Source organism: Pelophylax lessonae, assembly GCF_965119305.1.
Source record: "Pelophylax lessonae genome assembly, chromosome: 2".
Classification (NCBI taxonomy): domain Eukaryota; kingdom Metazoa; phylum Chordata; class Amphibia; order Anura; family Ranidae; genus Pelophylax; species Pelophylax lessonae.
This window is the reverse complement of record NC_138769.1, coordinates 158166199-158179755: the sequence shown is the minus strand read 5'-3', so window position 1 is coordinate 158179755 and position 13557 is coordinate 158166199. Positions and strand designations below refer to the sequence as shown.

At 42.1% G+C, this 13557-nt stretch overlaps 1 protein-coding gene across 1 annotated transcript in view; it reads right to left on the bottom strand.

Annotated features, from left to right (window-relative positions):
• SRR (serine racemase) overlaps window positions 1-10675 on the bottom strand; it is a gene marked incomplete at its 5' end in the record, with an annotated part of 38102 nt that extends 27427 nt beyond the window's left edge. The window contains 3 exons of the mRNA XM_082244313.1: window positions 5803-5906; window positions 5972-6086; window positions 10508-10675. Coding sequence (XP_082100439.1) covers window positions 5803-5906; window positions 5972-6086; window positions 10508-10675 — 387 coding nt within the window. The remainder of the gene's footprint in view (window positions 1-5802; window positions 5907-5971; window positions 6087-10507) is intronic.
• Window positions 10676-13557: the final 2882 nt, after the last annotated feature.

Sequence of the window (13557 nt, the reverse complement as noted above, 5' to 3'; positions counted from 1 at the left end):
GTTGAAGCGCCTTTTGATTTTATTACAGCACTCAGTCTTTTTGGGTAGGAGTCTATCAGCTTGGCACATCTTGACCTGGCAATATTTGCCCACTCTTCTTTGCAAAAACACGTCAAATCTATCAGATTGCGAGGGCATCTCCTGCGCACAGCCCTCTTCAGATCACCCCACAGATTTTCAGTTGGATTCAGGTCCGGGCTCTTGCTGGGCCATTCCAAAACTTTACCCTCTACAGGCTGAGGAAACGCAAATATGTGGCCTCGGGTTCAGGGGGTTGTACCGGGGTGATGCCTGCAGCTAGAGGCATAAACCCGGTACCGTTGTTTAGAGCCGACGGCCGGCTTTCTTGTATTGGCCACCGACATGGCTGAGACCCGAGCGACCGGCCGGCACATCCGCCGGCTGGCCGAAAACCCGAAAAAAGACAGATTGGCTTTGACCGGGTCTCCAATATAAAAGCACGGAAGTGATGTCATGACATCACTTCCGGGTACTGAAGCCTTAAAGGCACCAGTTTAAAAAAAAAGACCACATTTAAAACAGCCAAACTTAGGGTTTTGAATGCTTTTTAAGTGCAAAGGAGGAATTTGGGGCCAGATCCCTCCATAAAGAGTATTTGTCACTGCCTATTACTGTCACAAGGGATCTTTACTTTCCTTGTGACAGCAATAAGAGTGATCAAAAATTTTTTTTTTTTAAATGGACAATGTAAAAAAAAAACAAAAAAAATTTAAAGTGCCCAGTCCCTCTGTGCTGACGCGCAGAGGTGAACGCATACGCAAGCCGTGCCTGCACATGTAAACTGTGTTCAAACCACACATGTGAGGTATCGCTGCGATCGTTAGAGCGAGAGCTACAATATTAGCAATTATCAATATAAGACCTCCTCTGTAACTCTAAACAGGTAACCGTTAACATTTTTAAAGCGTCGCCTATGGAGATTTGTAAGTACCAAAGTTTGTCACCATTCCAAAAGTGTGCACAGTTTTAAAGCATGACATGTGTCGTATCTATTTAATTGGCCTAACATCTTTTACATTATACAAAAAGATTGGGCTAACTTTACTGTTTTTTGTTTTGTTTTTTTTTTTTATTCATGAAAGTGTATTTCTTCCCAAAAAATTGCATTTGAAAGACCACTGCGCTAATACCGCGTGACATAAATATTGAATTTCTATATTCTGAATATTCTCTAGGGTCTCTGCTTAAAAAAAAAAAAAAAAATTATATTATGTATACAAGTAATTTTCTAGCAAAAAAAATGATTTTAAATTGTAAACAAAATATGTCCGAAAAAGGCTTATGCCTCGTACACACGCAACGATTATCGGCCGACCGATCGTCCGACTTTTGTCCAGAGTGGTGTTTTGTTGGTTGGAATGTGCCTAGACTGCACAACGAATTTTCTCGGCCAACAAAAATCTACTTCAGAAGTGATGTCATGTGCTGGTTTACTTTCCGTGTGTTTTTTCTTCTCTGAGCATGCCCAGTCTTGCTCATCAGATTTATGTCTGCCGAAATCTGTACTGACTGACGGAAAATCGGCCGTTGTGTTGATAGCCAACAAAAATTTTATAGCCTGCACACCAGATTTTTTTCGGCAGAAAAGTCGGAATCGGTTGTCGGAAGCATCATACTAACAAGCCGACAATCGGCCGATCGGACGTTGGCCGAAAATTCCCGGACAATAATCGATGATGGTGTAGGAGACATTAGGCTCCAAGGGGTAATCTTGGTGAAGCCATTCCTTTGTTGATTTGGATGTATGCGTTGGGTCGTTGTCATGCTGAAAGATGAAGTTTTCCTCTTCATGTTCAACTTTCTAGCAGAAGCCTGAAGGTTCTGTGCCAATATTGACTGATATTTAAAACTGTTTACAGGCGGTCCCCAGGTTACAAACATCTGACTTACAAACGGAGAGAGACATTTTTATGAAGTGCATAAAGTGACACTTCATTCATGTCCCCACACACCAGTGCGATGCCTACCTGTGTGCTGTGTGTCTGGGCTGCAGTGCGAATAGGGCACATAGAAAACAATTGTTTTCTATATGCCCCAGTGGTGACTAGCTTCTTTCATCCAGTGCAGAAAAACACTAGTCACCGCACTGTGTGAACGAGCCCTTGAGAACAAAATTCCTCCTGCTTTTTTACATGCTCACTTCACCAGGTCAGGTCAGAGGGTGTTTCTTGGATAATCCAACTTCAAGCCTCTGTTGGCCTGCTTCGTAAGCTTGACTGCTGTTCATACCTTTTCAAAATTCTACCAGATGGATGTTCGCCTGTGTTCTGTGGATGCAGACTTCAGCACTCTGAAGTTGGGTACACACTATGAGAAAATCAGAAGAAAAATTCCATACGAGGCACGATCGTTGGATTTTTGTATAGTGTGTACACAACTTTCTACATCCGATTCAGACTTTTCAAATGAAAATTTCCTAAGGGACAAACTCCAAAATTTTTCTTGTACGTAAACAGAACTAACGGTTTTCATTTAAAGGGTTTATAACCCTACATTAAGATTTTCTGCCAGCCCCCCTATTTTAAGCGGTCATCCTGCACTGTGTAATTGTTTGTTAAAATGGAAGCTCCTAAATAACTTTTTGTGAAGTATCTTTAGGTCGGTCACGTGACTCCTGGCCCCTCTAATACTGCAATCCAGGGCTACAGCAGGAGGAGCTGAGCTCTCCCTCTGACGTCAGCCAGGAGTCATTTGACCGCCGAAGTGGCCGCTCAGCTCCTCCCACTGTAGCCCTGGATCGGAGTTGTTAGAACAGTCCAGAGTCATGTGACCGGCCTTAAGATACATCACAAAAGGGTATTTAGAAGCTTTGTTTATAACGAACAAGTACACCGTGCAAAGAGGGGCTGGCATCATTTTTTTTTTTAAATTTTAGTATTTTACTGACCGCAGAGGGGGGGGGGGGGGACAGAGACACAGATTCGCGAGCTGACAAGCAGGGAGGGGGGAGAGGACAGAGGAGTAGAGAGGAGGGCTGCGGATGATGGAGGCATGTAAACTGGCCACAGTGTCAGGACTCAGCAGTCATGATAAACAGTCGTCAGTTTACAGGGGGGGAGGACAGAAACTGGTAGGATTAGCCAGGTCTTTTTACAGCTTCCAGAGGGGCAGGTTAGACAGCACGAGCACTGTGATGTTTAACCTGCTATAAGGGGGGAAATAAATATTGGATCATATCACCCCAATCTGAACATAGCGAACCTTATATTCTTTGTTGGTTGTGATCCTCTAAGGCATGAATATATTGTTATAAACGAGCATATAACCTTTCTACTACCCACTAAAGGGTTCACATTAAATAATACTTTGACATGAGCAGCCAACTTTTCCTTGTCACTGCATTTATGAATTATGTATGAGGCCAATAGGAACACAAACCAACAGAGTTTCACCTATCCTCATTTTACTATTCCATAGGTATAAGTCTCTAGTCCGTTCTTCTGCACTTTACACACCTTTCCATGCTGTATTCCCCATATTTTGGGTTTACAACTCTTTTTAATCTTCCAAATACATGGTGCTGGGTACCTTCTTTGCCTTTTATGGCTTTACCTCACTAGATCATTATATAACTTTATGATTAGTAAGAATTCCCCCCTTTTTCCACATACTAGACCCCCATCCTTGGAATACTCCATGTAGTGGATGGACACTCCTACCTTACTTTGTTGATCTCTAGCCACGCTAAATACTCATCTATAACAGGTATGGTATATGTCCTACTCCTTTTTCTCTTTTCCACTCCCTTATACCCTAACATTGAATACTCCTATTGTCTAAATCTGCTCATCCTAGGTACCCATACATATATGTAGGGATTCCTTCGGACCAAGTGGATCACTGTGGCGCCCATAGGCACCCTAGGCGCATGCCAGCCTCTTTTTCATCATTTTCTTACCCAGTGAACTATGTCTATGGGAGACTCGGTATTCCTCTTTCGGTATACTTACCGTTTTAATTAACAGGCCATCTCTCTCCATACGTAGACTCCCCCTGGTAGGTACTACTACTCAATAATTATGCTATTTCATATGAAAATATGTTTTCTTCGAGTATACCTGTACTTATATAAACACTAAAAGAAAATTTACTTATAGGCACACTTAGTGTTTTGAACTCTGGTTGACCCCTGAAGAAGGGTTTTATACCCAAAACGCGTAGGGTCCTGTCTGGTTCTCTCCACCAGCTGTACCTAGGAGTCTTCTGTGATGAGGATGGTCTGTTTCTTGCATGCAATTTTAAAATTTTGATGTATATCCAGTCAATCCTTGTTGGAATATGCATTTATTGTACAACTCATTTTTCTTTTTGTGTATAAATAAAAATTGATTCTTTTTAATACTCTGGTGTATATTCCTTTCAGTGTTCAGTGGCATTTATAGTCCCAAACAATTGGGGGTATTTTCTTTGTCTCAACCTTCTATAAAGGGAACAGTACATCCTTTTTTTTTTTTTGCTTTTGAAAATGCTCTGATTGGCGGAGCGAAACGCGTCAAGCCGTCTGACTTACGTACTACGCAACTTCCGGGTTCCCGTACATGCAGGTGGAACGCACGGCCATTTTTTGGCATCCCGCAGGAAATGTGAAGGCTGTTTTATAACTGCAACACTGTAAGTGTATTTCTTTTAAAGCGTGTGAATAAAGAGTCTTGAATTACTGCACGATGATTGTTATTCTTTTTCTATGATACACGTTCATGGATAATTGATCCTGGATGGTGCGAGTTGCAGAGTGCTCCGGTATACATATCGTTGTTTGGGGATTTCCGCTGCTCCTAAATCAGTGAGGATTAATCCTTAAGGCTTATATAAGACTAATGTCTGGTGAGTAGGGGACTGAGAGGGGAGCACCTACTTACACTTTGAGAGCACCGGCACTTTGGATATCGCATCCTGATTAAGCAAGCACTGAGCATTTTTTTGTGTGGATTTTTTTGCACAAAGACTGACACTCAGCACTTTTGAATATTATATGAATTTTTTATATATTATGATATACTTCTTATAATTTATTTAATCATAATCACTGAAGCACTTTAATTATATATTGCACTTGTTTTGTGCAGCACATTTATATGAATTTGAGATGTATTGTTTTTGATATGAATTTATGAAAGTTACTTATGAGTTAATTTAACACTAGCACATTATTTATTATTTATTAGCACAGTATATTAATAGTGTGGTTGAGATACCCTTTGATAATTTAAAAAATATATTACACCGAGCAGTGCTGATACATTACTTTTTTATAAGGGAACAGTACATGCTTTTTTTTAATTTTTTTTAGGATTACAAACACGGTTTTAATACTAGAAAAAATTTGGATCCGAAGGACCGTGCTTGATCAGAAAAATTACCAAAAAAAAAAAGGCTTTGTCGTTCAATTAGTACCACCCTCAGTTTCAAGAAATGATCGTTCGTGTGATTTTCTAATAGCGTTAACTGGGCATTTTTTTGTTGGGCCTGCAGTCACAGTTTGTTTGCCTAGTTGTTGCCCACCCTCCTCATTCATTGCTTGAGGACGTCCCAGGGTCTATGAACATTCAGGGCTAAAGGGGGCGTGTCCTCAAAACCTTGCTAGTGTCCAATCACTTGAAGGTATCAGTCATCCAAAGTCTATGAATATTCAGAATTGTCCTGTACTATGCTTAAAGATATTACATTTACAGGTAAGTCACTTTCCTTTAACATAAATATACTGTACTATATTGATAAAAAATGTGATGTGTACTCGTTAATCAGGCCTGACTGTATATGAAAAAAAAATCTACTTCTTACCTCATCTGTAGGATCACATTCCACTATTACAGCACCGTAACCAGAGATTGCAGCTTTCTTGCATGATGCAGCTGTCCGAGGCACCACCACATGTGCTGGAATGCCTAAGATACAACACACAGTTAATATACTGTAGGCCTTGCATTATTATCTTACTCTAAGGACTTACCCATCATTTTTGCTGCTAATGCCAATGCCTGTCCATGATTGCCACTGCTATGAGTCACAACTGCTTTACATGTGTCTGATGGTAGACTCTGCACTGCATTTAATGCACCCCGAATCTGAAACATCAACATGTTTATGTGAAATTATAAAGACTTTACGTCACAGAAACAAAAAAAGAAAATCTGTACAATACTAATCGATATTTCTTTGTTCTGTGAGATTTTAAAGGCCCAGTACTGAAGTACAAAACTCCTGAGTGACCACTCTTACATACTGTACTGAAAACCAGTGCTGAAAATGGGTGGGTCTACTGTTGTATCTAGAAATTTTGGATAAACCCTCTGCACGCTTCTATATATCCTTTCTAGCAAACTTTGCAATGAAAAACAGGGATTTTTAGTTCACACATATTGCAGTACATGTTTAAGCTGGCCAACTGCATCAAAGTAATCCTTTTGAAGCAGTTGACCAGCTTAACTAATTCAGCTTCGTAAGGTTTACTCCCCTTCATGACCAGGCCATTTTTTGCGATAAAACACTACATTGCTTTAACTGACAGTTGCACGGTCGTGCGACGCAAATAAAATTGATGTCCTTTTTTTCCCCACAAATAGAGTTTTCTTTTGGTGGTAGTTGATCACCCCTGCGGTTTTTATAATAAAAGACTGACCATTTTGAAAAAACAAAAGATATATATACTAATATATACAGGGCCGCTGATAGGGCAGTACAACCAGCCCTGTTGTACCGGGCCCGGTCCTATCAGCAACACTGTGGGGCCCGGGCAGCATTACAGTTTTTTGCTGCATTCAATAAAAAAATAAAAAAAACTGGCTTGCTAAACTTCTATCCCGCTCCTACTTGTTTATGGAGCGGGGTTATGCCATTTTCTTGGGCTCCTTTAGGTCAACAGAGGGGCCCAGGTGCGCACAGAAAATGGACTATTTCTTCATTTTCGGGGGTGCATGTACACAATGCTGCCCTGCTACTCCCTGCAGTCCCAGCCGGCGGAGTGATACTCTGATTCTCCATCCAGTGCCCGCCTCCAGTTCTCACTTGCTGAGATGTGAGGAGGCTGACAGGAAGCATCTGAAGATCGTGGCTGCTCTGGACACAGTGAGTGAATAATAGAGCACAGAATCCTCACTGAGTCCTCCTGTGTATCTCCCAGCACAGCAGGTTATTTAGCATGTCATTAGCATTACAACAATCATCACAGGCACAGGCTGATGCTTTAACATGGCTCTGTGTCACATGGCTGCTGAGGGTGCTAACTTTGTATAGCTATGCTGGGTTATAGTCTGTAACACTCAGTACAGCCATAAGTACAGCCATAAGTTAACACAGTCAGCAAGCAGCCATGTGACATAGAGCCATGATAGAGCACAAGCTTACTGTGCTGCCTGTGATGATTTCTGATGATTTTTGTAATGCTAATGATCATAAGACCGTGAGATGCTTCATTACACTTCAGTTGGGGGAGCAGTAAACGTGCAGTGGAGCTGCATTTTTACCACCCCAAACCAATCCCCTTTAACCACTTCCTGTCCATCGACGTATCAGTACGTCACTAGATTGGAAAGGTAATATTTGGGTTATCACTGCAGCAATGATGGAGAGATCATTTGTTAGCCCCAGAAATTCTGCACAAAGTAAATGTAATCCTAGTAGCTAAGAAGCCCCTGGATTACTTTTACAGGCAGTGGAAGGGTGTCCCACCCCTGCCTTTAAGATGTGACTAATAGCATTCGATTCCTGTGACACAGTGAGAGGGATGGATGGCGTTCCGCCCACTGTGTGATGTCAGAAACCCGAAGCGACAAGGATTTCGCTTCCGGTTTCGGTCTGAGGTAAACAAGCCATTACCGGCTTGAACAAGCATCTGATCAAATCCATCTTGGTTTAATCGGATGCTTTGGAGGCCAGAGGACAGATATGGGGTCATCTCTCAAAAAAGAGGACCTGTTATGGCCCATGCTATCACAACGGATGATTTTTATTCCTTGTAAAAGCAAAAAAAGAAAGAAAAAAAAAATTAAAGATACAGAGTGATTTTTTTTTTACATTTCTAATGTAAATACAATTAAAAATAAATAAAAAATACAATTAAAAATTAAACTGCCCCTGCTCTTTGGTGCTTAGGCGCAATTGCAAACGCACACATTGGCCCTGCACGCATGTGTAAACCGCAACAAACCTGCATTTTGTTTCCAGACGGGATCAGGGGCGGGGACAGGGGTGGGGTCAAGGGCGTGGTTGGAGGGGCCCCGTCTGGTAGGCTGTACGGGGCCCCATAATTTCTAACAGCAGCCCTGGATATATATATATATATATATATATATATATATATACACACACACACATTTATTTACTTTACATAACATGCACACATATATATATATATATATATATATATATATATATATATATATATATACACACACACACACACACACTTTGTTATAAAATACATCTAATAAAAAAAATGTAATAAATAAAAATGTCTTCATCAATTTAGACCAATATGTATTCTGCTACATATTTTTGGTAAAAAAAATTGGATATTTTTATGGAATTTTAGTTATTTTTTTTACTAGTAATTGTGGCGACCAGCAACTTATAGCAGGACTGCAACATTACAGCGGACGAATCAGACACTAAGTGACACTTTTTTGGGGACCAGTGACACTAATACAGTGATCAGTGCTAAAGAAATATGCACTGTTACTGTACAAATGACACTGGTTGGGAAGGGGTTAATATCAGGGGCGATCAAAGGGTGTCCCTAGGGAGTGCTTTCTAACTCTGTGAGGGATGCTTTAACTGCGAGAAGACAGAGATCCGTGTTCCTGCTTAGCATAAACACAAGATCTCTGTCTTTCCTCGTCCGAAAACGGCGATCTGCCTTGTTTACATAGGCAGACCGCTGTTCTGCCTCTCTTGGGAACGCTCTGTGGGTGCCAGCGGACATCAGGTTTGCCAGACCAGCTGATTGGCTTCTGCTGTGTCCAATCACAGGGGGAGCTGGTCGCCCGTGACGCGCATGCGTGCCACAGACCCGGAAGAGCGAAATCACATACAGGTTTGTGATTTCCTGCAGGAAAGCCACTGCCCGCAGTATAGATACTGTTGGCAAGTGGTTAAACATGGATTGCAATAATTGGAAAAAAAATCCCTGTTTTTCATTGCAAAGTATGCTAGAAATTAATCCAGAATTTCTAGTGTTAAACATGTAGGCACACCCCTTTAGCACCTGATAGATTATATACATTATCTCACAAAAATAAGTACACCCCTCACATTTTTGTAAATATTTTATTATATCTTTTCATGTGACAACACTGAAGAAATGACACTTTGCTACAATGTAAAGTAGTGAGTGAACAGCTTGTATAACAGTGTAAATTTGCTGTCCCCTCAAAATAACTCAACACACAGCCATTATTGTCTAAACCGCTGGCAACAAAAGTGAGTACACCCCTAAGTGGAAATGTCCAAATTGGGCCCAAAGTGTCAATATTATGTGTGGCCACCATTATTTTCCAGCACTTCATTAACCCTCTTGGGCATGGAATTCACCAGAGCTTCACAATGCTGGCAGCACTCCTACATCTATTTCCCAAAGATAACCTCTGGATATGACACTGAGCACGTGCACCGAATCTCTGGTCAACCATGGCAAGGCCTGTTCGGAGTGGAACCTGTCCTGTTAATCCACTGTATGGTCTTGGCCACCGTGCTGCAGCTCAGTTTCAGGGTCTTGGTAATCTTCTTATAGCCTAGGCCATTTTTATGTAGAGCAACAATTCTTTTTTTCAGATCCTTTAGAGCAGGGATCCTCAAACTACGGCCCTCCAGCTTTTGCGGAACTACACATCCCATGAGGCATTGTAAAACTCTGACATTCACAGCTATGACTAGGCATGATGGGAATTGTAGTTCCTGAACAACTGGATATAGTTTGAAGACCCCTACTTTAGAGAGTTCTTTGCCATGTGGTGCCATGCTGAACTTCCAGTGACCAGTATGAGAGCGAGAACACCAAATTTAACACACCCCATTCACACCTGAGACCTTGTAACACTAACGAGCCACATGACACCGGCGAGGGAAAATGACTAATTGGGCCCAATTTGGACATTTTCACTTAGTGGTGTACTCACTTTTGTTGCCAGCGGTTTAGACAATAATGGCTGTGTGTTAAGTTATTTTGAGGGAACAGCAAATATACACTAATACAAGCTGTACACTCACTACTTTACTACTACTTTATATATCTGTGATAGGAGACACGTTACATGCATTCTTAGAGCAGTTTAAACTGAGATTTGACCTGTGCCGGTAGACACACCCTAATGTATGGTAGGTTGCATAAAGCAATGCATTTAAGCTATTAATTGGGACTCCGTTTTAATAGTCTCTATCATTTCCAATGAAAAAACATGGATTATTTTAAGATTAAAATATATGTCTGTTTTTCCATTTTTGGGTAATTTAAGAAGGGTCTGTCAACCCAAACGTTTATGTTCTTACTCACCTTGAAAGATCCAGTCTTCTGTAGCAGTTCACATTTAAAGAACAGCTTACGTGCAGCGAGTGAATCAAGGCTGGAGCAGACCATGACTGGCGTTACATGAATCAAATCCTGGATTCTTTTGTAAGCTTCCTGCACATCTTCTAATGTAATACAGAATTTAGAACTCATTCTGAAACACAAAGTAAATACTGCTCAACGAGCAATAGGTGTATCTAATAAACATTAGTTCCATATGTAATACAGTTATACAGTGGGTATAGAAAATAATGCCCCATGCCCCTTTTAAAATAAACACATTTTGTTGCTTTGCAGCCTGAAATGAAGACAGACACAGATTGTGTTTTATCTAGCTGTATTTACTAGTGCAACTTACAATATTGAAGTGAAAGATATAACACCAACATGTTAGAAAACCAATAAAAAAACAGAATCGTTGGAAAAAGGATCACCACCCCCCCTTATGTCAGTATTTTGTTGAACCACCTTTTGCTTTAATTACAGCCTTTAGTCTGTTGGGATATGTCTCTACTAACTTTTCACATCTAGACTGCAATATTTGATCACTCTTCTTTGCAAAACTGCTCAAGTTCAGCTAAGTTTGATGGTAACTGTGGACTGCAGACTTTGTCAAACCACAGATTTTTAATGGGGTTTAAGTCTGGGCTCTGACTAGTTGGACATTCACCTTTTTCTCCTTCAACCACTGTGTGGTCATTTTTGCTGTGTGCTTTGCATCATTGTCATGTTGGAAGGTAAACCCTCTTCCCTTTGACAACTTTCTGGAAGAGGGCAGCAGATTTTCCTCAAGAATTTGATGTTATTTTGCCCCATCCATTTTTCCTTCTATCCTGACAAGTGCTCCAGTCCCCGCTGCAGAGAAACACCCCCATAGCAGGATATTACCACCTCCATGCTTTACTGTAGGAATGGGATTATGTGGATGGTGAACTGTATTGGATTTTTGCCAGCCATATCCTTTGGTGTTGAGGCCAAATCATTCAATTTTATGCTAGCCATACACTATACAAAAATTGTTCTAGCTCATTTTCAAGAGGGAACAATCAGTCGTGAGAGCAAACAATTTTGCCATCATGTAACAACCAAATTTTTGATCGATTTATGCTCATTAACTCGCTGAAAATGGAACAAACTGTCCAAATTACAGATTTTTTAACCATTTTTCATCTAGTGTATGGGCACCATTAGTCTCATCTGGCCATAACACATTTCTCTTTCGTTCATTGACAAACACAGCTCCTAATTTTCATAACCATTGGGTTATACTGCCCCCTACAAGAGTAGGACACTAGGCAGAAAAATAATCTGGCCACGCCTATGGGCAGTTCCAGGGGGGTATACTCCCTCTATCTGCTATAGGTACTCAGTTTTTTCTGCCTAGTCAGGAGACGGGACCTAGTTCCTTGCTGGGATCTTTGGTCCTGGCAATTTTTTTCTTTTTAGATAGAACTTTTTTCTCCAGGTTTTTCCTGTGAGATCTACTATCAACTGGCGGACTGGGCGATGGGCTGGATAATTTAGATCCAGTGATCATCCCAGTCTGGCCAGCGCGTGCGTGCAGACCTCAGCTCCGCACTAGGTCAGCCGCGACGTAGCCCCACTGGACTGGGGCTGGCCTGAGTGTTAAATGCCTTGTGAGGTCGCATACGACCGGGTTTCAGATTTCCACCTGGCCGACGGCCCCCCATTAAGATGGCGTGGGGCTCTGTCTGGAGCGGCGCCCTCCTGGTTCCTGGTATGGTGAGTATCCACCCCCAGTAATCGGACCCCCAGGTTCCACTCCTTGCCATCAAGCACCCCCCTTTCATCTGTCCCCCATCCCACCCCTATGCTAGTGATATGTTCTGGGGGGCTCCTGCCAGGGCCCCCCGTCCTGCCTGGGTCTGACTCCTGGATCTTTTCACTTCCTGATAGCTGCAGTTAAAAAACTGGATTTTTTTACTTACCGTAAAATCCTTTTAAGTTCATTGACGGACGCAGTTCTCTCTGATTCATATCAGTAGGGTAATACTGCCCCCTACAGGAGTAGGACACTAGGCAGAAAAAAGTTCTGGCTACACCTATAGGCAGTCCCGGAGGGTACACCCTCTCTCTTCCTGAATAGGATGTCAGTTTTGTATCAAAGCAGTGTCAGAAAGTAACACCAACCCAACTCAAAATATAGGGCTGGTACTGCGTCTGTCAATGAACTTAAGAGAAAAGGATTTTACGGTAAGTCAAAAATCCAGTTTTCTCTATCGTTCATTGACGGACGCAATTCTCTCTGATTCATATTAGTAGGGATGTCCCAAAGCAGTGCCATAAAATGAGGGGTGGGAACAGCAGAAAAGAACAAGTCCCCAAAGCTAAACATAGCCGACCAGGCAACATAGGAGTCATCAGAACAAAAGATGAGGCCCACCTGAAACAAACAGTAAACACCCTCAAGGAAGGCCAAAAGCCCTCCAAACAGCAGCCAGCAAAAAACCTTGCGGCCAAAAAGAGGCATCTGCAGATGCCAGTCTATCCACCTTATTATACTTGGTAAAGGTGTGAACAAACGACCAGGTAGTCGACTTGCAACCTGAAGCACAGATGCCTTCATGGCGAAAAGCCCAGGAAGCACTAGGCACCCGAGTAGAAAGCGCTGAAACCGGGAAAGGTAGGACCTGACCCTTAATTGAAGAAGCCTGCACCACCGACTGTCCGATCCACCTGGAAATAGTCGCAGCAGACGCAGGCAGCCCTGTTCTTGGGCCATCCGTGAGCACAGAGAGCAAACCTGACTTACTGGAAGACTCAGTAGCCACCAAGTACACCTCGAGTGCCCAAGCTCTATCCAGAGTTTGCAGCGCACCTTCTGTAGGATGAGGGGGCTTAGGACACAAGATGGCAATACAATGTACTCGTGCAAGTGAACACTAGAAACCACCTTCGGAGGGAAGGACGGATCCGGACAAAGTACCACCTGGCCCCAAGGATCAACATATAGGGAGATCGACAGGACAATGTCGCCAGTGCCGACACCCTGCGTGCAGAGTGACAGCAACCAA